The 23213-nt window shown below is 33.1% G+C and overlaps 2 protein-coding genes across 8 annotated transcripts; one reads left to right on the forward strand and one right to left on the reverse strand.

Annotated features, from left to right (window-relative positions):
- Positions 1-7051: 7051 nt before the first annotated feature.
- On the reverse strand, positions 7052-8202 carry LOC117912181 (lactoylglutathione lyase-like). The gene is made up of 3 exons (XM_034826679.1): positions 7967-8202; positions 7761-7875; positions 7052-7675 (listed from the first exon to the last, which is right to left on the reverse strand). The coding sequence occupies exons 1-3, from the start codon at positions 8185-8187 to the stop codon at positions 7346-7348; spliced, it is 666 nt and encodes a 221-aa protein (XP_034682570.1). The 5' UTR covers positions 8188-8202; the 3' UTR covers positions 7052-7345.
- Positions 8203-12471: 4269 nt separating this feature from the next.
- Positions 12472-21766, forward strand: LOC117912881 (kinesin-like protein KIN-7F). 7 transcript variants are annotated; one of them, XM_034827655.1, is made up of 16 exons: positions 12472-12633; positions 12784-12873; positions 12986-13174; positions 13463-13886; positions 14494-14583; positions 14679-14779; positions 14874-14987; positions 15059-15140; positions 15214-15281; positions 15365-15430; positions 15543-15667; positions 17552-17888; positions 18676-18780; positions 18866-19852; positions 20566-20879; positions 21209-21766. In XM_034827655.1, exons 4-16 carry the CDS (start codon positions 13676-13678, stop codon positions 21528-21530), a joined length of 2922 nt encoding a protein of 973 aa, XP_034683546.1. In that variant the 5' UTR covers positions 12472-12633; positions 12784-12873; positions 12986-13174; positions 13463-13675; the 3' UTR covers positions 21531-21766. The 7 variants fall into 7 exon arrangements, with proteins under 7 accessions (XP_034683546.1, XP_034683551.1, XP_034683548.1 ...); XM_034827660.1 differs by having other exon boundaries at positions 12784-12845; positions 12956-13174; XM_034827657.1 differs by having other exon boundaries at positions 12784-12845.
- Positions 21767-23213: the final 1447 nt, after the last annotated feature.

The following is a 23213-nucleotide window of genomic DNA, read 5'->3' on the forward strand; positions in this document are numbered from 1 at the left end:
TTAGATGGTTAAGACAAAATGTTGGTTTGAAGTGGTTGGTACATGTTGGCAAGAGGCACCTTGAAAGAGGTTACTTGACACCTGTTGGCAAGAGGCACCTTGAAAGAGTTGCTTGACACTCGTTGACAAGAGACACCTTGAAAGGAGTATTTAGTACCCATTAAGAGGAGACACCTCAAGTATTGCGGCCTTAACACAGTATGAGGGACGTGAGATAGTTGTGGTTGCATAAAAGGACATCTTGATTTGAAATGATGTTTTCAAATGAGTAATTATGGCAGTTGCACAACTACCACTTGTTATCATGTGTATAAAAGTCTTCTGCATGACAGAGAGATAGAGAAAGAATGTTTGATTTGTAAAGCATTGAGGGGTGGATTCTCTGGCTCTGAACAAGTGTTGGGACACTTAAAGCAATTTTGTTATTCTTGTAATTGAATAATAATACAAGTTAGGAAAGGTTCTCGTACTTGATTGTTGCCTCTTTACATTGTTTTTGTTGGGACATTTGGGAAAGATTGGGTAAGAAGGGTTCTTAGCATCGCATATTTAAAAATAAAAATAAAAATTGGTGGTGATTTTACTAGGTGTGACACTTATCATGGAAAAATGAAAATGATTAAAGTTGGTGTTTGCTCTTTCTTAACAATTGGTCTCTTATGTGAAAAAGGATGTAGACTCTTTTGTGGTAAATAAATCATAAGATTATTATTATTATTATTTATGTTATATAATGATTTATAATAAAATCATTTTTAAATACTTAATTTAAGATAATAAACATGAAATTAAATATATTAGTTTTTAATATAATAAAATATATAATAGTTGAATCATCAAATATGTTAATAATAAAACTACATTTCATTCTTTCATATATATATTAACACATTAATGTTTTATTCTATCTTAATCATAATTTAATGTATTAATATTAATTTAAAGATAAAAGATAAAACATCTTTAAGTTTTTTAATTACATATATAATTTTTAGTTTCTTATAATAATTTTAATTTTAATAGTATATAAATTATATGTTTATGATATCAAGTTATCATCACAATTCGATTGAGATTAAACTACGTGTCCAACTAGTGAACAATAACTCAATAATTTTTCAAGTTCAAGGTTCTAAAAATATTACTTAAAACCTTTATATCTAAGTTATTTTACAAAGCTCCATTTATTATTGTTATGAGTTAATTTCATTCACATGTATGAATTAAATACACTTAATCATCATTAGTTTGAAATTTCATTAAATACCATCTCTCCATTTTTCATTTGTTAGTCTAACTCACATTCTCTTTAATTTAAAACCAATGGAGGTATTTGATAAAATTTCAAATTTATGACAATTAAATATATTGAGTTCAAACCATAGGGAATCTGAGTGAAAAGAAAAATAAATATTACCTATCATTCTTATTTTTTCATCAATATGATGAATAATATTTACACTTAGCTTAATAAGTTTTTCAAACATTCTCCACCAAATTTAAAATATATTATAATAATTTGAAATTATGTTAATGAAATTTTTTATTCATTAAGACAAAAATTAGCATCTTAGCTTTGAAGATTAAATAAGAAAAAAGTTGTCTTGCACATGCCTTGAACATGCAAGGCAACTTCCTTTTACATGTAAAACACAAATCTCTTATCTTTTAAGTACAAATCCTTTATCCATAAGATACATACAAATTCATTAAATGAATGTGTACACGTAAACATTATTTCATAATAGTCATATATCAAGTTGTGCACATAGACAAAAATGTCATCAATATATGGATAGGAAATATCTTATGACCAATTTTGAAGACAACCTCCTCATATATTAAATGCAAATCCCTACCTATAATGTACAAATTCAAATTTCTATCTTTATCATGCAGGATGCTTTTATACACATGATAGGAAGCGGTGGTGGTTGTGCAACTACCACAACCACCCATATGAAAACACCATTTCAAATCGAGGTGTCCTTTCATGCAACTACAAATATCTTACATCATTCATGTTGTGTTAAGGCTGTAGCACTCAAGTTTTAATACAAATAGTAATAAAACTCCTTGATCATGGATAGGATATATTCATATATATAATGACGAGGCCATGTTTGGTTGGTTACAACCACCAAAAAAACAAAAAAAAAGAAGATAAGACAAAAAATTAATTATGGTCTTCTATGTGATCAATAAGTAGTTAACCAATTAGGCACTTGACCCTTTAAAGCATATATGAATATGATTTTATGTATTATTTGTCCCCTTAGGCTTTAGCTTTAATTAAATATATATATATATATATATATATATCCATGGAAAAATAACATATTAAAATAAATTTTCAATAAATTAATCAATTTTATTTTTAAATATTATTTTAATTGACCATTAAAAATATAGAAATTATAAATATGATAATTTCTTTAAGGAGTCTTTCTTTATATCTTTTGTATATTAAATAAATACAAAAGAAATATAAATTATATTTTAAAAAAAATCATACATATAACATCGTTTTTTTTATATATATTATTGAAAATAGTTAAATTAAATACATCATTATTTTAGTATTAGATGTGTTTTCATGTTTAATTTATTATTGTCAAAATGTTATAAATTTTATCATACATATACACTATTTTCTTCAATAAAACAACTTTAATATTTATAATATTACTTATTTTATCATTTCTAAAAGTTTTTCCAAACATTTTTATGAATTTTGATCAATTTATGTCAATATTTTTTGATATCCTAATATATCTGTACAACTCAATTACCAATATTTTAGTAAAACTCGATGTTTTTATCCTTGTACATGCCTTATACGTTTAGTATAATTGTTTAATAAGTAAATGCAATCGTGTTAATCTAGCTTGTAAGCATTAATGAAAACATTGTTATGTTAGGCAACCCCCCACCCCAACTTGAAAAAAAAATTTATAGGTAATATTAAAAGAAATAATATGTGGCCCCCCTAGAGTACCTTTTTTTGTTCCCCTATCTTTTCTCTTCAATTACTAAGACTACCAGTTCATTGTACAATGGCGGATGCAAGATTTAAATACAACCTAATTCAAATTACCTCAAAAGTTCAACCCCCAAAAAGGTGCACTTTAATTCCATCGAGAGGTAATGGGAAGGAAGCAAAGCATACTTGTTTGGAGGTCAAAACTTGCCTTAAGGGATCAAAGGAAGAATCTAATTCTATCCTAAATAGTGGTGCACCTGCACTTGCTAATTGCCCCCCAAACTTTAAATCTTGTGTCTACCATTGCTTGTAGGGTTCAACCATCAAATCTCCATGACATTTTTAAAAAAAAAAAAACTTAATATACAATATATCCAAATAAGTAACAGACTAACAGTTGACTTAAAAAACTAAGACCTCAAGAATTACATATTCTTATCTTTCATGATAGATTATAAGTCATGTTCATGGAGAAAGATTGGCCTTGGAAAGCAAAAATTAGTCATCTTGTACATGCAATATAATTGCCTTTTATATTTAGTATAAACATTTTATACAACATGCAAATGTAAATAAACTAACAATATATGTTTTTTTTTTAGACATTATAATTCTTTTCCTTCGACTTTATAGTTATATATCCTCATATGAATTAATACTAATGCTAATAATAATACTAATGAGGAGGAGGAGGATGATACATCATTGAAAAAGAAAGTTAAAAAAAAAACTACAAATTTTAAACCATGATCAAGGAGTTTTGTTATTATTTGGGAGAAATTTATATACAATAAATTATGAAATAAATATAAATATTTAGTTCAAAGGAAAATTCTATGTGAAAAAATATAAAGAGAAATACATAAAAACTACATTTTAGTTATTTTGACCCACGTCCTCTTTGATTTAAAAACAATGGAGGTATTTGATACAATTTCAAACTTATGACAATTAAACATATTGAGTTCAAACCATAAGGAAGGTGAGTGAAAAGAAAAATAAATATTACCTATCATTCTCATTTTTTCATAATATGATGAGTAATATATGTACTTAGCTCAATAAGGTTTTCAAATAATTTCGACCAAATTCCAAATATATTATAATAATTTGAAATTATGTCAATGACATTTTCATTAATTAAGACAAAAATTAGCATCTTAGCCTTGAAGATTAAATAATAATAATAATAAATAAATAAATAAAAAGTTGTCTTGCACATGCGTCGAACATTCAAAGCAACTTCCTTTTACATGTAAAGTACAAATCCCTTACCTCTTTTAAGTACAAAGGCTTTATCCATAATATACATACAACTTCGTTGAATGAGTGTGTACACATAAACATTGTTTCGTAATAGTCATATACCAAGTTGTGCAAATGGACAAAAATGTTATTAATATATGGATATGATATATTTAATAACCCATTTTTAAGACAACCTCCTAATTATTTATTTAGTACAAATCTTTTATTTATAATGTACAAATACAAATTCATTGAATGAGTGTGTGCACACAAATATTGTTTTGTAATGGTCATAAACCAAGTTGTACATATGGACAAAAATGTCACCAATATATGGATAGGATATACATAATGACCGGGCCATAGTTGGTTGGTCAAAGCCACAAAAAAATAAAATAAATAAATAAATAAAATAAAAGGAAAGACGAGCAAGATAAAAAATTAACCTTGGTCTCCTATGTGATTGATAACTAGCTAACCAATTTAGATACCTTAACCCTTTAAAGTATATATGAACAAAATTATATGTATTATTTGTCCCCCTAGGCTTTAGCTTTAATTAAATTAATTTTAATATATATATCCATGAAAAAATAACATATTAAAATAAAATTTTAATAAATTGATTAATTTTATTTAATTGGTTTAAAATATAGAACTTACAATCATGATAATTATTTTAACAAGTCTTTCTTTATATTTTTTGTATATTAAATAAATATAAATTATTTTTAAAAAAAATCATACATATAACATCATTTCTTTTATATAATTGAATACAATTAAATTAAATACATCATTATTTTAGTGTTAAATATCTTTTCAAGTTTAATTTATTATTGTCAAAATGTTACAATTTTTTTCATACATACATACATACATATGTATAAATATATTTATATTATTACTTATTTTATCATTTATTAAAGTTTTTTCCAACATTTCTATGATTTTTGATTAATTTTCATCAATATTTTTTAGTATCTCGATATATCCATACAATTAAACTATTTTAAGTAAAAACGGATATTTTATCCTTGCTTGTACATGTCTTATCATTTCTTATTTTATGTAGAACATTCTATAGATTTACAAAGTTTTGTAGAAAAATATAAAGATAAATACATAGAAATTATATTTTAGTTATTCAGTGAAAGAATGCAATATAAAATGGATATTCAAAGTGAAGAAAATATGAATAATAAGGGGAAATAGGGAAAAAAAATGGATAAATATAATTTACGATATAGTGGAAAAGTTTGAGAAAAAAAAATGATGATGTTTTTGCTTTGATGTGATTGGTGGACAATGATAAAAGTAAGAAAATAAAATATGAGGTGTATTGTAGAGGAAAAAAAATTATTAATGAGTATAGTTGGAAAAAAAATATATGTTGATATGATAATGTAAATCAAGAAAATATATGAAAAAGAAAAGAATAAATTCTCGAATATAAAATTAATTATTATAAGAACAAATTAATAACATGTAATATAAAATTTATGTTAGGTTAAAATAGGTCTGTATTAATGAGATTTATTTTATTTGTTTAGATGGAACATAAGTTTAATTAACTTCTTTGTTTTTTTTGACTTTTACCTATACATTAGGTAATGAATTATGACTCTTAAATATTTTTTAAAATGTTATTTTTCTAAAAGGATAGGAAAATATTTTACCATAATAAGAAAATTTTATATTGTGAAAAATATCACTTTTGTTATATATTCTAATATCTAACCCTACTCAACAAGGGTAATGTTGTTGACGTTCATTGCTTAGTTATATAAGAATCGAAAATTTTAATTATTAGGAGGTAGTCACTGACATGATAATGTCATTTGATTGACTAGTCCCTTCCAAGTTGAAAAGTCTTCTGTTTTTTAAGGTCCCCCTAATTTTTGAAAAAAAAAATTGTTCATATTTTGTATGTTTGAAGGTTATATCATAACATGTTATGTTACTTTTATTTTTATAAAATAAATTATTAGTAATATATTTATTATTGAGTTAAAACTCACTATATTTGCTTTTAAAAACCCATTTTAAGTACCCCGAATGTAGATGACTGACGTTAGGAATAAAAAGGGTTCTTGTTAGTTCAATTTATGTTTGGCCTTAAACGCCTTTGTTTAGACATACGTTGATTTAAATTATATGTTACGATTTAACTATCATATTAACTTGAACATAAAAGATACTTTAAACCCTACGAGCTCACTTTTAAATGAAAATCTCTAGCTTTTTTTTTTTTTACTATTTAATTTTTTTTATTTTATTTGACCCTTATACTGAATAAGCGAAATTGACAAGGTTAACCCAACCTTAGGTTTAGGGTTTCACAACTCTTTAATATGTCTATTATATCAAACTTTACTCGGCTCATATATGGACTTTGGCCGCTTATTCAGTTTGAGTTCTCATATTATTTTTGACCTAAAATGTCAATACTTCAACAATATTAAAATATGGCATAAAATATATAGAATGACAATATATTTACATCGTATGCAAGACCTTAAAGCGATGCAAAACCCCCAAGGCAGAGTCGGACTCAACCAATCCTACTTGTGGGCTTGCAGCCATAGCTTCAAGACTAGTATGACAATTTAGTCCAAACTATATATAAAAAAAAAAACAATTCGGGGCCTCATCTTCTAGCCCAGCTCAATTTTGTCCACCAATTTCAACTAGGAAAAGCCACTTTACTGTCTTTCTAATTAAAAGCTACTTTTTTCACAGAGAGGCGTACAACACAGACACCCTCCAAAGAGAATAGACCAGATATATATATGAAGAAATAAAGACAGACTAGAGAGGTTGTTGGGTAGAAGACTGTTATTCATTTAATACATTTTTCTCCCTTCTTCAAAAAGAAGAGAAGTGAGTACATCTCAACCATTTCCATTATTCATCACCATATTTTTCTCCCATTCTCAAAAAGAAAAGAAAAAGAAAAGGAAATAAGTACATCTCAACCAATTCGCGCACCTTTTATCAAATACCACAAAGCCATTAGACTCTGTATCAAACCAAACAGCAGACCAAGGAAGACCCTTTAATAATAAATACATTTGCAGCAGAGTAATTGATTATCTCTTCAGCAGAGAGAACTTAGAATGAGAAGTTCATCATATCCTTGCTCAGGGACTCCATCATCACAGTCTCCATGAATCCACACTTGTCCATCATCACAGTCTCCATGAATCCACACTTATATCCAGCAGTGGTGCTGTTGTACAGACTCTCCCTGGGTTTGAGTGAGCAGGAAGAGATGGGAATGATTGGGATGTTCTCACAGTTGCATATCTCAATCATGTAGCCATCTGGGTCATGGAAAAACACCTGATCCACCTTGTTCGCATCGTCGTCCTCCACCACTGCTGTCACGTACCTCATCCCCATTTCTTGCAGCCTCTTCTTCACAATTCCCACATCAGTACACTGTTCACAGCAATCCCATGTTCAGTTCTCTGCTCAAAAAGAATTTTAAGAGAGATTATCTTTGTTCGTATTACGTAATACTTACCAAGAAGGAGATGTGGTTATCCTTGGGATTAATGGGTCGAGGATCATTGACTTGGTCGTACTCCTCCATTGCCGGGTTCTCCAGCAGGTGTATCCCAATGCCATAATTGAACAACCTTCATACAAACAGAGGAATTAAATACTCAAGTTGGGATAGAATTTTTTTGAAAGTATGCCGTTAAAAGAAAGGAATAAGAGGACGCTAACCAAGCTCCATTGAAATCAAAAGAAGTGGGGCGTTTGATGAGACAAAATCCCAGAACGTCTTCATAGAATCGTACAGAATTCCATACCGATCTGCACAACAGAGACACATGGTTCAATGAGAGTAGGGGCAGTGACTCAAGGCAGTTCAGTTCCTCGATTTCCATGGCTCTTGTCACTCTGCTTTCGTTCTCTGCTTTAGCTCTTTGTGCTGGATGCTTCATTACTAGGCTCTGCCCCTTTTTATAAGCAAGTGTGTCCAGAATATCTCCCTGATTTCATTCAAATTTACTCTCGATTGCCCTTCGGATTCTGGGACCGAGGAACTTTCCTGGCAGATTCTCAGGACTCAATCGGACAAATACAATGTTGTCACAATCACGGATAGTTTCAATGGTAGGGGGCATGGGGAAGAGGCTAGGTGTTCATTTAAATTCCAACAGACCTCACCCCACTCACTAACCAGTCCACTATGTACTAGGTGGTGCCCACCAAATTTCATTTTTAAATGGTGTGTAGAGATCAATTTTTAATTTTTATCCTTCCTAGAGATAATTGAAAACTAGACATTGTTATTCAATTTTTTTTCACAAGAAAAGAAAAGAAAAAAGTTATTAACATAAAACATATGAATACAGATTCCAAAGTTGAAAGAATCTCAAGCCCTTAACCAAAATTCACTTTTGACAATCAAAACCTTGCGGCTTGTCACAGAAGGAAGGAGGCAAAACCAAAGAAAAGAGCGGTGCGTTCCGTAGTTATCAACGTTCTACAGCGAACGTGATAATTGCTAGCACCTGAAATCGAATGTAAGATGCTAGTTTCCAAAACCCCAGAAATTTCATTGTTATTTCGTCTCACAAGTCAGTCTTTTCCTCTTCTGCTCTCCTTCTTAGAGGTTTAACTCAAAACAGACAATGGATAACGAGAGCTGAACTCGTCCTCTTTTGACACCGTAACGCACACATATCGTGACGTGCCTCTGATGTTACACTCCTCCAACACAAGTTTGGAGATCATCGCTCCTGCCAACGCCCTTATATTTCCAATAAAGATTTTTCATCTCTTGGTTTCTAACTTTCATCCATTTGGATCCTTTCTGACTCCGCATGTTTTTATCGAGGATAGCCTGGATCATTGAGAGGGGGTCTTATTCACTCCAGCCACAACCTGATTTGATATCTACCGTGCGGTGGGAAAAACCACATGTTTTTCGAATTGCTTCTTTATTACAATTCTTTAACAGCTTTGTCTTTCTTTGAACTGGAAAGGCAATTCAATTATTCAAGGAACAATTAAAGAAAAGCAATCTAATATCACTTCTTTTGGGATCAAATGTAAAGGAAAGGCAGAGTGCAATTTGTTAGAAGTAAAATAATTATTCCAACTGGATGGGCTCATTGAAGTTAAGCAGAATCTGGGCAAACCAATTGGGCTGCTTTGGGAACCCATGTAGGCTTGGGCAGGCCGTGATTTAGCTAGGACAAGAACAAGGCCCATTTCCAAGCCCAATCCGTTCACCCCGCCCTGTCCTTTGGGCCCCTAAGAATTGGCCTGGTACATGCCAGGCTGCACAAAAGCTTAAAGAGTAACGACACCCTAGTGGATGACGCAATGGCCTACTTGGGGTATGTTTGTCGGTTCGAAAGTGGTAGATGAACCCGATAAAGGATGACATGGGGAACCTAATCCACCTTGCCAAAACCTAATACACTAAAAATATATTAATCTACAAATTACTATGATATTAATTTAGGTTACATATAGTAAATCTAGGTAGTTGAGCTTTGAATTAATTAAAAATAACACTATATATATATATAAATTCGTTACATACACAGGGACCCAGATGCAGAAAAGGCTTGACTAGGCTATGCTACAATGTCTGGTATCATGCTATCAGAGAGGGCACAGGCCTCATTTGACATGTCCCTTGATTTCAAAGGTATCACTTGCTTTGTCTCTGTTTTGAATAGTCCATGGCGTTATTGAAAGTATCCATATTTGCGGATCCTCCTAACAAATAGTCTCACTTGCAAACATTCATTGTAAGTGGGATTCAGTTCATGGGGTCTTAAAACCAGTTGGGTTTGGTTGATAAGAGTTAAATAATAGAGCTCTCACATCAGGGCAGCCTGCAGGCGGTAGGAGGACACCCAGCATTTCAGTCCAAAGGCTAAGTTGTTGAATTATTTTGAAAGGTTGTGGCCTCTGCCTGATTTGCTTTGCCTCCACTTTGTTTGAACTTTCAAATTAGGCTTCTTCTTTTTTCCTCTTTTGTTGGTCCCTCCTGTTTGTGTCATTTTCGCCTCCATTGAACCAAAAACGAAAGAGCCCCATTGAATCCTAAAGTCTTAAGAAAATGCAAAGACCGGACTGATAAAAGAAAAAAAATAATCAAAAATAAAATATTAAATTCAATTTAATATTCTTTTATAATAATAATAATAATGCATGAAACGACGCAACTTCCATTGAAAACAATAATTGAAGAATACAGTGGAATGGAATTATTACCTTTTTAATTGTAAATCCTGCCAATCAAACAAAAAAATTCCATGATTGCTAGAAGCGGAAGATCAATGAATAGATAGGAGAAATTCTTTTATCATGATTATTATTTTTGAATACCACCCAGACCAAACTTGAGTCCTTGACACTGTCGGCAAATAAAATGAAAATAATTTAACCAAAAAAAAAAAAAAAAGCCACCTACCCTACAAAAATACCACTGGATAATGGGCCAGGGCACATGCAGGCATCTCCATGAGTCTGAAGCTTTGGTCAACCGTACGATATGCTTTATTAATTTAATTTAATTATATCTGCTCAGTTTCTTTGCTCTCATAAAGTTCTGTATACACCGCATCCACACATGCATGAGCGGGGCTGCTGCGGGGGGTCCTCCAATCAGGAGGAAATGATCCGCCACTGCTTCTCTCATCACATGGGATGTAATACAAATCTCCGGTCAAAAGGCGGTCCCCCTGGCAGCTTTTTCTTTCTTCAATTTGAGGTCTGGGCAACCCACCTTACCTTTTTATTTATTTGTGGTTACACTTACATCAATATGTGACCAGTGGCCTACCAACTTTGCTTATGGCTTCATTAAATTGAAGGGGCAGATGTCACGAAAATATTGTTATCCGTTCGGAAAGAAACACCGTAACGGTTGGAAAACTATTTCCCATGACCGGTGAGGATTCATGGTCTTGTCCTGAAAAGGAGAAAATAATAATAATAATAATATCTACATCTTTCCCTTTCTCTCTTTCTCGAGAGTTTACTTTAAGAGATCGAATTTCCGAGGTAATCATGCTTTTCACCTTAAAACCAATTTTAGACTTCATGTAATAAAGTTAAACATGTTGTCATTTCTTTGGTCCCATGGAGACTTTTGTGTGTTAGATATGACAAAAATTGTACTATTTAACGTATTCACTATATATGTGTATATAGCTTTGGGGTTGTACCAAAAAAAAAAAAAAAAAAGGGAGATTTTGGTTAAGTATGATAAGTGCTAGTACATAAGGTTAATTACACTTGTTTTGTTTGACTTAATTACTTCAGGGCATGCACAGTGACAAAACTCCCAACCTGTAGGCCCATTTGATCACCATTAAACCAGACAAAAATTGAGGCTACATTGTATACCCATTGTATCTTTGATCCCCTGTTTTCATTTTTTGTTTATTCTGAATAAAAAAATTAAAATGTTTTAATTTTTTTATTTAACTAAAAATAATATAATAATATCCATCAATATAATTAAACTAAATTTATTAATAATAATGTCACTTTAATTATGTTGACGAATATAAATGAGTTATTTTAAATTTTTTGTAACTATTTCCTCATAATCGTGTAGATATTATCCATTTTGGATTAAAATGAACATTTACGACTTTAAAATGTGTTTATAGGGTTAAAAAGAATTCATACTTACACAGCTTCAAGAACTTTCCCACATTGTGTCTCATGGATTTAAAAAAATAGACATAATCTTAATTCAATTATTATTTATATAGTCTTTAATTTTAATTCATTCAATGGGATCATTTCAAAATATAATATATTTTATTTGATTTATAATTTTTTTTTAAAAATATGTATTTCAATGTCTAACATTTAAAAAAATATGAAATATCTCGTATTTAAAAAAATAAATAAAATTTTAATAATATTTATAATTTATAAATAAAAAATATTATAATTTATTATGAAATAGATGAATTTTCAAACTCTGGACATGGGGACAAGGAGAAGAGAAAACTTTATTTTTAATTATGGTTGTAAAGGTGTTTTGTTCTCTAAGCTATTTTGTTCTTTTCTTTTTCAAGCCTAAGTTTAACCTTGCACCTTTTCTTTTTCTTTGCTTCTTCCGGATCCGAGTAAGCTTTGTCCCGATTTTCAACGTTGTGGCTAAAACCGTCATTTCCATGCTTGGGGATTCCTCTGGTTCAGCGCGGCAGTTTTATTTCAAAGGCTAGAAATAAGCACGGCGAAAAAACAATCATTTACAGATGTCCACGCCATAAAAAGACTGAAAAATCCCCTTCTCCCATGCTTTTGGCTGTGTCTTTGAAAACATTGCCAGAGATCGCCACCTAACTTTCTTGCATTTTCTCTTTTATGTTTCAGCTTCAATTGAGATCACGGTGTTGCATGAGGTGAGAGAAGATATCTAGAATACTCGTGGTCCTCTCTCCGTTTTCAAACGTTAAATTTGAAGATTCACCCCGTTAGAAAACCTTAATGAACCTCTGGTTAACGTTCTGTCTTGTCTTGTGCTGTCCTGTTTGTTTCCGGAGAAATTGCAGGAAAAGAGAAACACTTGGAATCTGATAACATTCCAAAGTTCGACAGCCCAAGGGACAAGAAGGTAGAAAGTTTCTGAATTTTTATTTCGGGTAACTATGATTCACTTTTTCTCAAATTTGTCTCAAATATAGAAATAACACATTGATGTCGTTCAATTTTTGGGAATTTCAGTTAAATTCTGTTGGGCTTCTGTTGTTGCAGAACGAGATAAAGCCGCGAAAATTTTGTCCGTGAGACAAACCGCAAGACGAATGTCGCCGGAGAATCTACCCACATTTCGGAGGATCGATTCAGAACTTTCTCTCAGGTTCACTACACAAGGAGTTCGTGAAAACTCTGTTGAAATCACATACATTCCTTGAAAGCGATTGAGAATTTACGTTTCCCCAGGTGAAAATTTCTCTTTCTTGTTTGTTTCAATAATAATAATAATAAAAAAATAATTCCATTTTCAAGCTTGTGAATTTTGAACAAAAAACCGAACAGGAGAAGAAGACATAGACAGTCTGTAGTGCGGGACCATCTCAGAAGAATCCAAATCGGCATTAAAATACAAGAAACACCGCCGTTTCTGAGTTAAAAAAACAAATAAGGAACCCTTGGGCTGAAACTTGAGACAAGACAGTGAATAAAGAATTGGTAAATTAGTACTAACCCATGATTAGTTTGTTGACGCAGATGATTGTGGATGCAGGAGGTTGGGTGGCCCTTATGTTTTGTATGAACAGAACAATTCAACATACATTGCTTTGTTGAACAAGTTAAGCCTTTTAGAATAGTGGGGGAAAAGGTCGCAATGGTCTGCAGAATGAAGGCTATGGTTTATAGTTTCATCAAAATATGAATTATTGGCTTCTGGTCTCATCTTCGATCTTGTTTGGAGGGTGAGAAATGGGGTCTGCCGGTGGTGAGGAGGTTATGCGAGGACCGAGCGGCCGTGGAGAGAGGGTTGTTGTGTCAGTTCGGCTGCGACCTTTGAATGAGAAGGAGATTTCAAGGAATGATGCATTGGACTGGGAATGCATCAATGACACCACTATAATATTCAAGAACCACCTTCCTATTCCAGAGAGATCAATGTACCCAAGTGCCTATACATTTGGTAAGGAAATTTCCAATATGAATTTAGAAGGAATATAGGGTGTTTGAAGTAATTTAAATATGAAACAACTCATTTCCGATGGACAATGGAGCATTTTGCTTGAATTAGTTTCTAATTTTGGGTGTTTGGAATTTCCTTCTGAATTCCAGTTTTTTTCCTGAATAGCTTCAAATTGGATCTTTTTCTTTTCTTTCTTTTTCTGTTTTTGTATGAAATTGACTCAAACAAGCCAAATTTTATTGCCCTCGTTGGAGTGTAGGTTTTTTTTTTTTATTCTTCATTTCTGCATGACAAAATTCCTAAGACTCAACTTCTTTGATCTCCCATATTTCCTGAGCTACAAATTAGAGCATTGAGAAATTTCATTTGCAGCAGTCTTAAAAATGGCTATTAACTGACTAGTTTCCAGAATTTATTTTGTATAAAATCTTGTTCAGACTTTAAAGATCTAATATCTGTGTTTGTTACTGTGGGATTTTGATAGCAAAGAAGTTTGTACGGACAATTGTTCCCACAATTTTACATCATTCTGCAAAACTCTCAGGGCCTCTTCTGATTTCTGATATTTCTTCTGTTTATTTTTTCTGTGCTATTGCTTTGGTTCTAGACAGAGTATTTAGGTCTGATTCCACTACAAGGGAGGTATATGAGGCAGGAGCCAAGGAAGTTGCTCTTTCGGTTGTCAGTGGTATTAATTGTGAGTATAAACTTTTTTTTTTTTTTGTGTCCTTTTCCTGCTTCTTGAACTTCACTTGGACCTCATTGATAAATACTCAACAAAATATTTTCCAGCAAGTATTTTTGCTTATGGACAAACAAGCAGTGGAAAGACATTCACTATGAGTGGAATTACTGAGTATACCATGGCAGATATATATGACCATATAGAGAGGGTAATCAAAACACCACTATATCATCCCCTTTCCTCTCTTTCAGTTCCATAATTTCCCATTTCCTTTGATGAAAAAAATTGTTCTACATTTGTAGCACAAGGAAAGAGAATTTCTTTTGAAGTTCTCTGCTATGGAGATTTACAATGAATCTGTCAGAGACCTTCTCAGCTCAGATACTGCTCCGCTTCGACTTCTGGATGATCCAGAGGTTAGTTCCCTTCTCAATGTACCAACTAGTATATTTATATTTCAAATACTGATGGTCCACTATTTTAACAGAGAGGAACTATTGTTGAGAAACTCACTGAGGAAACTCTGAGAGACTGGAACCATCTAATAGAGCTCCTTTCCCTATGCGAAGGTAACAACATTCCGAAAGCAGTCCAGCTATTACTGATGAACGCGAATATTAAATATCCTGCGAATTCTTGCAGCCCAGAGACAAATAGGGGAGACCGCACTTAATGAAACAAGCTCTAGATCTCATCAAATTCTCAGACTGGTATGACTATGACCTTCATTGATTGACATAGCTGAATTTCAGATGTAAGATATCTCCTCTTACTTAATTGTAGCTTTCTACAGACAGTTGAAAGTTCTGCTCGTGAGTTTTTAGGCAATGACAATTCAAGTGTTCTTACATCTACTGTGGTATGGATCATTAATTTATTATAGACCAATAGTTCAGCTAATACTTGCAGAAAACAAACAAATAATGATAGGCATATAGCAATCCTCACTCTTATTAACCCTGCCTGTATAGAATTTTGTTGATCTTGCTGGAAGTGAGCGTGCATCTCAGTCATTATCAGCTGGCACAAGGCTGAAAGAAGGTTGCCACATAAACCGCAGTTTATTAACCCTGGGAACTGTTATCCGTAAGCTAAGGTTAGATTTTATTTTTATTCTTTTTTTTATATATATTTTTTTCATTTTGTTTACAAGTAAGCGTCTGGTTGTTCCCCGAGAATCGGTCCATGTATTCATGATATCAGATGTGGTGTAATGATTCCTTAAACACATCTAGTTTACAAATGCATCGTTGCAGCTTTACAGACTTCTGACCTCATTTCTGGCAGCATCTACTGCATGTAATTTATAATATATTGAACCACTATTGGAGCAGGTGCTGGCTGGGTTCCTTCTTTCTTTATGTTTCTATGTAGACATCAAATCCATCGATTATTGAACAGTATTAGGTATTATCTTGCTTGGTAGTTAATAGAGCTACCAAAAATTGTTCTCTATAAGCCCATCAGTCTTCTTGTTTCGTATGTTACAACTTACATTGTACTATTTAGGTGTTATTTTTCTAGTTAGTTAATAGAGCTGAGTTGTAGGTGTTGTGCTAGTAGAAGCTTTGATATCATAAGTTGCATGGTAAGAATAAAACATCCATGCACACAAGGGTGCATGGGGTTTTAATGTGTTTTCACAAACCATGCCTATATAGATAAGTGAAAAGCATTTACTATTCCATGGACAACATTACAGAGGAAAGAGGAAAAAGAAAACAGATATAACCTCCGAGCTCGGAAACATCCCATGTCTCCCAGGTTTTAGTTACTACACCTTGAATCTGAGCCTTGCTTCACTGTTTATTCCCACTCTCTCTCACATCTCTACCTACCAATTCAATCTTTACAAGCCCATATCAATCTCATAATATTTCCGCATATTTCCCCACTCTTTCCCGATATTCTTTAACATCTTTCCTTATTTTATGAGAAAACCTATTTTTACAAGAAAATATCAATATAGGAAATACTCTATGCGATATTTTTTACCAAAAGGAACATATATAAATAGAATTCTGACAGTAGGTGTCACAGCACTAGGCTAGGAAATAGGGCAAATTATCACCATAGCCTTCATTTTGTTATTCTCTAATTTTATTTTTGTGGGATTTGTAACTTGAAACCAATCCATAGGCTTTACATGGCCCCTATATAGGCACTGAAGAGACACCTCATCCAGAGATCAACATATCACCTTCAAACTGGGCATTCTAAAGAGAACAAAATTGTACATGATGAAGACAGTGTGCAAAATATTATCTCAGGGAGTAAAAATGATTGGCACATCTTTATCTTGAAAGCACGAGTAGCTAAATGACCCAAATTTGGTTGTGAACTTAAAAAGTAGAAATGAATTTATTGGTAACATTCGTGGTTCATTCAGTAAATCAAGGACTCTCAACTCTTCTTCCTGAACTCTTCCTCAATAATTGTTTTGACCTTGATATAGTTATAGCTCAAAACAGAGTACCAGTCTTAAACATTTTCTCATTGAATTTCTGCACTTTAATTTGGTCCTGGACAATGTGTATCAATTTGGTTGCTATCATTTTGAACACACTTTCTGCTGTTGAAAACAATGATGTATCAAGTTTTGCTGAACTACAGATAATGTGGCTAGAATTGCCTTCTGAACTCAATGTGTCTAAATGGTTAGCCATATTACTTAACTGAAAATTCCTTTGGACATTTATTAAGTGCAAATTGCAGTTTTTATTATTCAGCGATTCAGGATACAGTAAATGGTCGCTTCACATAAAAACTTTTTGCTTTAGCTTTCTCGAATTACATTCTGATGGTTATTATGTTATTTTGAGGAGTTTTGAGCTTAAAATTTTCTTTTTACTCTCCCTTTTTTTTATTTTTTTTATTTTTTAATTTCCCTTTCATTTCTTAGTGCTTGTATAGTTGAATTCTGCAGCTGAAAGGATAATTATCAAATCTGCTAGTTATATAATTGGGTATTTGGATGCAGCAAAGGAAGAAGTGGACATATTCCTTATAGAGATTCAAAATTAACCCGCATATTGCAGTCCTCCTTAGGAGGCAATGCCAAAACTGCTATCATATGTACTATGAGTCCTGCAAGAAGCCATGTTGAGCAATCAAGAAACACCCTCTTGTTTGCGAGTTGTGCTAAGGAAGTGACTACCAATGCACAGGTTAACGTAGTCATGTCTGATAAAGCATTAGTGAAACACCTGCAGAGAGAATTGGCTAGACTGGAGAATTCATTGAGAAGTCCAGAACCAACTTCTATCAGTCTTGATACTGCCACATTACTGAGAGATAAAGACCTTCAGATTGAAAAGGTAATGACTCTTGATTCTTAGTGCCAGATTTCTATACCTATTAAATCCAAGAATTCATTCCTTTGATGTCTAATAACTTTTCGGAAATGCTGGAATCTAATAAATGTTTAGATGTTTACTTAAATAATGATGGTTGTATGAGGTATATAAAATTTTGTTCCTCTTCTAAACTAGGTTGAAAATGCTTGTAAAGCGAATTTTAACTGAATCAAATCATACTGACTAGAGTGAGTTAACTTTGGTCATCATTTTAAGTGCCACCTCTGCTATTGAATCCTTTTCTTGGTAGTTGACTTCAAGCCCTGCATCCTTCTCATCCATTTATAACTAGATCTGTACTTTTCTTTCAGAAAAACCTCTCATTCTCCATTCTACATGAAAAGGAAAAAGAGAGAAAATGAACATCATGGTCTCTTTTTTTTTATTAACAACAACTTTGTCAATTGCTTGGCATTGTAATTCAGAGAAAATGGAAGTTCTTTTTGTTGACTTATAGAACTTTGTTTCTTGTGGTGCTACATGTTGCTCCTACAGTAATTAATTTTTAGAGTATGTCAATTAACATCTTAATTCACATTAAAATCGTATTGCATATAATATGTTCTGGATCTGGAACCCTGGATTCTGAAGCAAAGCAATTTCTGTCGCAAAATTTTCAGTTTAACTGAAGCATGAGTTGATGCATATGTCCTAGGACATGCCATGAACTTTGCTTTTAATGCAACAAGATGCAACTTTTTTAATGTCTGTAAGCTTGAAGGCACCACCTTTTTCCCCTGTGATGCAGTTGGAGAAAGAGTTAAGAGAGCTGACTCTGCAACGAGATCTTGCTCAATCTCAAGTTGAGGATTTACTGGGAGTCGTTGGAGATGATAGACTTCCAATGATATGGGTATATGTAGTTATTTTAATTGAATCACGTCATCCCATGTCAATGTGCTTCCTCAATGCTAAGTTTATTCTTTTCTGTTCTCCAGGCAGATATGGATGATCACTACCCAAAATTAAGAGTGAGGAGATCATGGGAATCTGAAAATCCAACATCAGAGACATTTGCTTTGGCAGATGATCAAACACCAGCTTCTGGTCTCAGAACATTTGCTTTGGCAGATGATCAAACACCAGATGTTGGTCTCAGAACATGTGATACATCTCAGTACTCTGATGGAAACAGTGTGGATGATTCTGACGACCACTATCCACCACTTCCTGAATCTGAAGATAATTTTCTTCACAATGGTACATCTGCACTTGTGTCAGTTAATACCCCTAATCATGTTGCAATTGATCTGAGCTCACAGTGGGACAAGATTGAAGAACAGAGTAATGCAAACTCGGAGGATCTTTGCAAGGAAGTCAGATGTATTGAGATAGAGCATTCAATCATGAAAAGAGATATAGAATCTAATACATTGTCCCCTGTAAGAGACACAGATGCCTTAGAATTGAAGGTGGTAGGGAATGGAGATGGAGCAAACCAGGAATTTACTTCACCCCTGTTGAAGGAGGATAAAGAGTTGAATTGCAACCAGCGTACTGTGGTCATTCCTTCTCCCCAAGAATTCTCACCATGGCTGCTGGAAAAGGAAAATTCTAGTTGTAGAAGCTTGAAGTTAACAAGGAGTAGAAGTTGTAAAGCAAGTTTCATGTATTGCTCGTCTTCACCCTGGTTTGAGAAGGAAGAAAAAGACAAGTACACACCATCCAATGTGTTTGAGAAAGACTTTATAGGAAGACCTGAGGGGTTCCAAAAGAAACTTGCTTCATTAAATTATGATACTGAAATTGACAAGATATCAAGGAAAGGTGGTCAAACTTTCAGAGGGAGTTCCTCTGTAGATCAACTCAAAGAACAAGTTGTCACGACTTCAACTGATGAGGATGTTACCAGCCTCAACACTTATGTTGCAGGACTAAAGGAAATGGCCAAGTTTCAGTATGAGGAGCGACTTGCTGATGATCAGGTGAGTGCCTTTCTTTTTGTCACTTCTTCTGCATAGTATTGTAAACATAGGTCTTGTTTATGGTAAAATGGTAACCAATGGACCAAGCTCTAATCCATCTGCATTCCTATCCTGTTCATCAATCTATTACAAACATCATAACCTAAAAAAGGTGGGAGCAAGCGAGGTCCTATATTATTTTCATATATCAATAACCACATTTCACTCTTCTCACAAGAAACTCAGAGTTTCATGCCTATGGCACAAACCATGTCATGGCTGTAAAACACTAATATGCATACCTAAAAGCATGTTTGTGAATTAACATTTTATATCCCATTTTATATGAATTCTCTTCACATTCTTATACAATGTTCAGTTGTGTGGTAAGAACTAGAGACATGCCTATATGTTTCTTTTTCTGTTATACCCTTTTCTTGTGTACGTCTAGTTTCTATTAGGATTACAGGCTGCCGTTTATCTAAGAGATTTGGCGAATAGGGCATTTGGAACTTTCCCTTCTAGAATGCTAATTAAAGGGAATCCATGTACAATATCTGGAGTGTGTACACACCGAATTAGTTCTTTTTTTCTCCTTACTTTTTCCCTGTAATGGAAACTTCTAGAAAATCACTTTCTGCCCTTTCAGGGAAACTTCAGGAAAATCTTTTTTTTTTTTTTTTTTTTTGTGAATTTAGTTATTGTCATTTATGTAAACATATTTTTAACTGCAGGAGTCAGAACCAGAAGCCAACAAATCTGTAAAGAATGTAAAAGATGTTGGTTTGGATCCAATACAAGATGATTTGGCAAGTCCTTCAAGATGGCCTTTCGAATTCAAGAGACTCCAAAAAGAGATTATTGAACTCTGGCATTCTTGCAATGTGTCCTTGGTTCATAGAACGTACTTCTTCCTACTGTTTCAAGGGGATCCAGCAGATTCCATTTACATGGAGGTAGAGCTTAGAAGGCTATCCTTCCTCAAGGACACATTCTCTCGGGGTAATCAGACTGTAGTTGATGGTCAGGCTCTCACCCCTGCCTCAAGGTACAACATTTGTATCTTTTCAGAATACAAAATGGAAAAATAGCACCTTTGCTAGTGTTGAACTCCTTTTTTTCATTCAGTGCAATCACCAGCTTGTAAAAAATTAGTGTGCTGCATCACTATATGGGACCATTTCAGGGTGATGGGAAACCCATGTGAAATGGTGTTATGCCTTTATATTTTGATATGGTGCACTTTGATTGGCAACAGACTGGTGAATGCACTGACTGGAGTTCTCATTTGGCTTGCATGCATTTCCTTAACAATTAGGACTGCATTAATTAATTACATATTACAATGGCACCTTCACATCTTTCCCTTGGAAACAGCGTGAGAGCACTTCGTCGTGAGAGGGAGATGCTGTGTAAGCAAATGCAGAAGAAGCTATCAGAAGATGAGAGAATGAGCCTCTTCCTTAAGTGGGGTGTCCAGCTGAATGCAAAGAATAGGAGACTACAGTTAGCCTACCGCTTGTGGACTGACACAGAGGACATGAACCACATTTCAGAGAGTGCCAGTATTGTTGCAAGTTTGACGCAGTTTGTACAGCCAGAGGAGGCCTTCAAGGAGATGTTTGGGCTCAACTTCACGCCCAGGCGCATGAGTAGGAGATCCCATAGTTGGAAACTTAACATTAAGCCATTCTTGTAAGCTTGTGGCCATCCCCATTTAGAAAATACTTTGTCGTTCTGTAAAAGTATAGGTGATTCTAATTTTATAGCTCTCTACTTTGTATATTCTGATTTTGATTGCAATTGATTGTATTTTTTTCCCTTGGTATGCTTCCTGCTTTTGCTGTAAGGTAGGTTCTCTAATGCTAATAATCAAGGTGGAAACGAATTATGTAATTCCTGTGAGAAATATATCATTGGTAAGCTATTCTACAAGTTTTCTTCTCTTTCTTCACTTTTGTTCACCTTATAGGTTTAGGTTGGATTAAATTTTGACCCATTCATTCAGATCTGCCACTGAGAATGGAGGCTATTTCCATATAATATAATCTCAAACACCCAATGCCATGGATTAGAATGGAAATTTGGAAGGCCAAACAGAAAGAAAACATGAGTTGCTGGAACCACAAACAAGAGATGGAATTCAGAGAAGATGAGAAGGATGATTGTCAGTAATGGCTGGACCAAAATCGAATCCCTTTGTCAAACTTTTTCTAGCAACGATGTTGTAAATTAGGCTCGATTGTTTTCAACATTAAATTTTCATTTATAGTTCTAAAATATTGATAAGAAAAGGAAATGTCCATATCATTTCTTTATTAATTTTATAATCCAGATGAGCAATATAATCAATTAGCCTATTTGTTTTCTTAAATAATATATTTATAATTAATGACCTCAAACTCACTCATTATTAACGAAATATCCTTGATTAAGATAACAATATTGGTCAATAAGTTATTTTATAAGCTAACAATACCTATAACAATCCAAGAATCACCTTCAATGCATAAATTTTTAATACTATGCCAACTTGCCTAATAAAATCTATTTCTCAAAGCTTCATACTTGATTAGTATAGTCTCGTAATAAGTCCCCCCCAACACACACACACACATATATAGCTTAGGGGCTTGGGAAAGCTTTTTCGTTCTTTCACATAGATTATGATATTAAGAAGAGTGTATCATTCCTTATTCTCATGCCTCGTGAATTTTTACCTAATTGTTGTACTTATATTTTCTTGACTTCTCATATTCGGAGGTATTACTCTACCTCTTTCTTTCTTTCTCGTTGGGATGAGGATTAAAAAGGAAGAACTAGATTTTATAAATAATAATGAGTTACATAATTCAAATTGAATGTGATTGACCATGGATCTTAAAAACCTTAAAATCATCATAGACCGAAAACCTTTGTTTACTCCAAACTTTATTCCTAAAACTAAATTGTGAAACCTTCGTACTTGAAGCATTTGAATTAAAAATTAATTGTTACTTAGTTTTCTTAGATGAATTCAATTTACCAAAACTAATATATTTATTATTTCACCTTTAGATTTATATAAAATAAATAATATTAGATTAGTATCGCGGAATTCCGTAAATTGAGAATAATATCTCGAATATGGTAATTCTTTCTTTGATTTTTCTTGACTAGGATTACGATGATATACCATCCTATTCCACCAATGGATAAAAGCTCAGTGCCAACTCCTCCTCCATAGGTTCACTGTTCATATTATCTGCTTCATGTTCTCTTGTTTGGCAATTGGTTCGCCGAACACGGTGGGCTATTGACTACCCTCAGCTTGATTGCTAGTGGTTATGTTGGTTGCTTCCCAATCGAACTTTTTTTTTTTTTGGACAAACTCCTGGAGTGG

This window comes from Vitis riparia, chromosome 4, assembly GCF_004353265.1.
Source record: "Vitis riparia cultivar Riparia Gloire de Montpellier isolate 1030 chromosome 4, EGFV_Vit.rip_1.0, whole genome shotgun sequence".
NCBI lineage: Eukaryota > Viridiplantae > Streptophyta > Magnoliopsida > Vitales > Vitaceae > Vitis > Vitis riparia.

What these genes read in the sequence shown, in the direction of transcription:
- LOC117912181 (XM_034826679.1), bottom strand. Translation starts at nt 8,187, where the DNA reads ATGAAGCATCCAGCACAAAGAGCTAAAGCAGAGAACGAAAGCAGAGTG. An exon ending in TTTGATTTCAATGGAGCTTG is followed by an intron (nt 7,876 to 7,966) that starts GTTAGCGTCCTC and finishes GTTTGTATGAAG; the next exon opens with GTTGTTCAATTATGGCATTG. An exon ending in ATAACCACATCTCCTTCTTG is followed by an intron (nt 7,676 to 7,760) that starts GTAAGTATTACG and finishes TGCTGTGAACAG; the next exon opens with TGTACTGATGTGGGAATTGT.
- LOC117912881 (XM_034827654.1), top strand. Translation starts at nt 13,676, where the DNA reads ATGGGGTCTGCCGGTGGTGAGGAGGTTATGCGAGGACCGAGCGGCCGT. An exon ending in AGCGACTTGCTGATGATCAG is followed by an intron (nt 19,853 to 20,565) that starts GTGAGTGCCTTT and finishes TTTTAACTGCAG; the next exon opens with GAGTCAGAACCAGAAGCCAA. An exon ending in GCTCTCACCCCTGCCTCAAG is followed by an intron (nt 20,880 to 21,208) that starts GTACAACATTTG and finishes CCTTGGAAACAG; the next exon opens with CGTGAGAGCACTTCGTCGTG.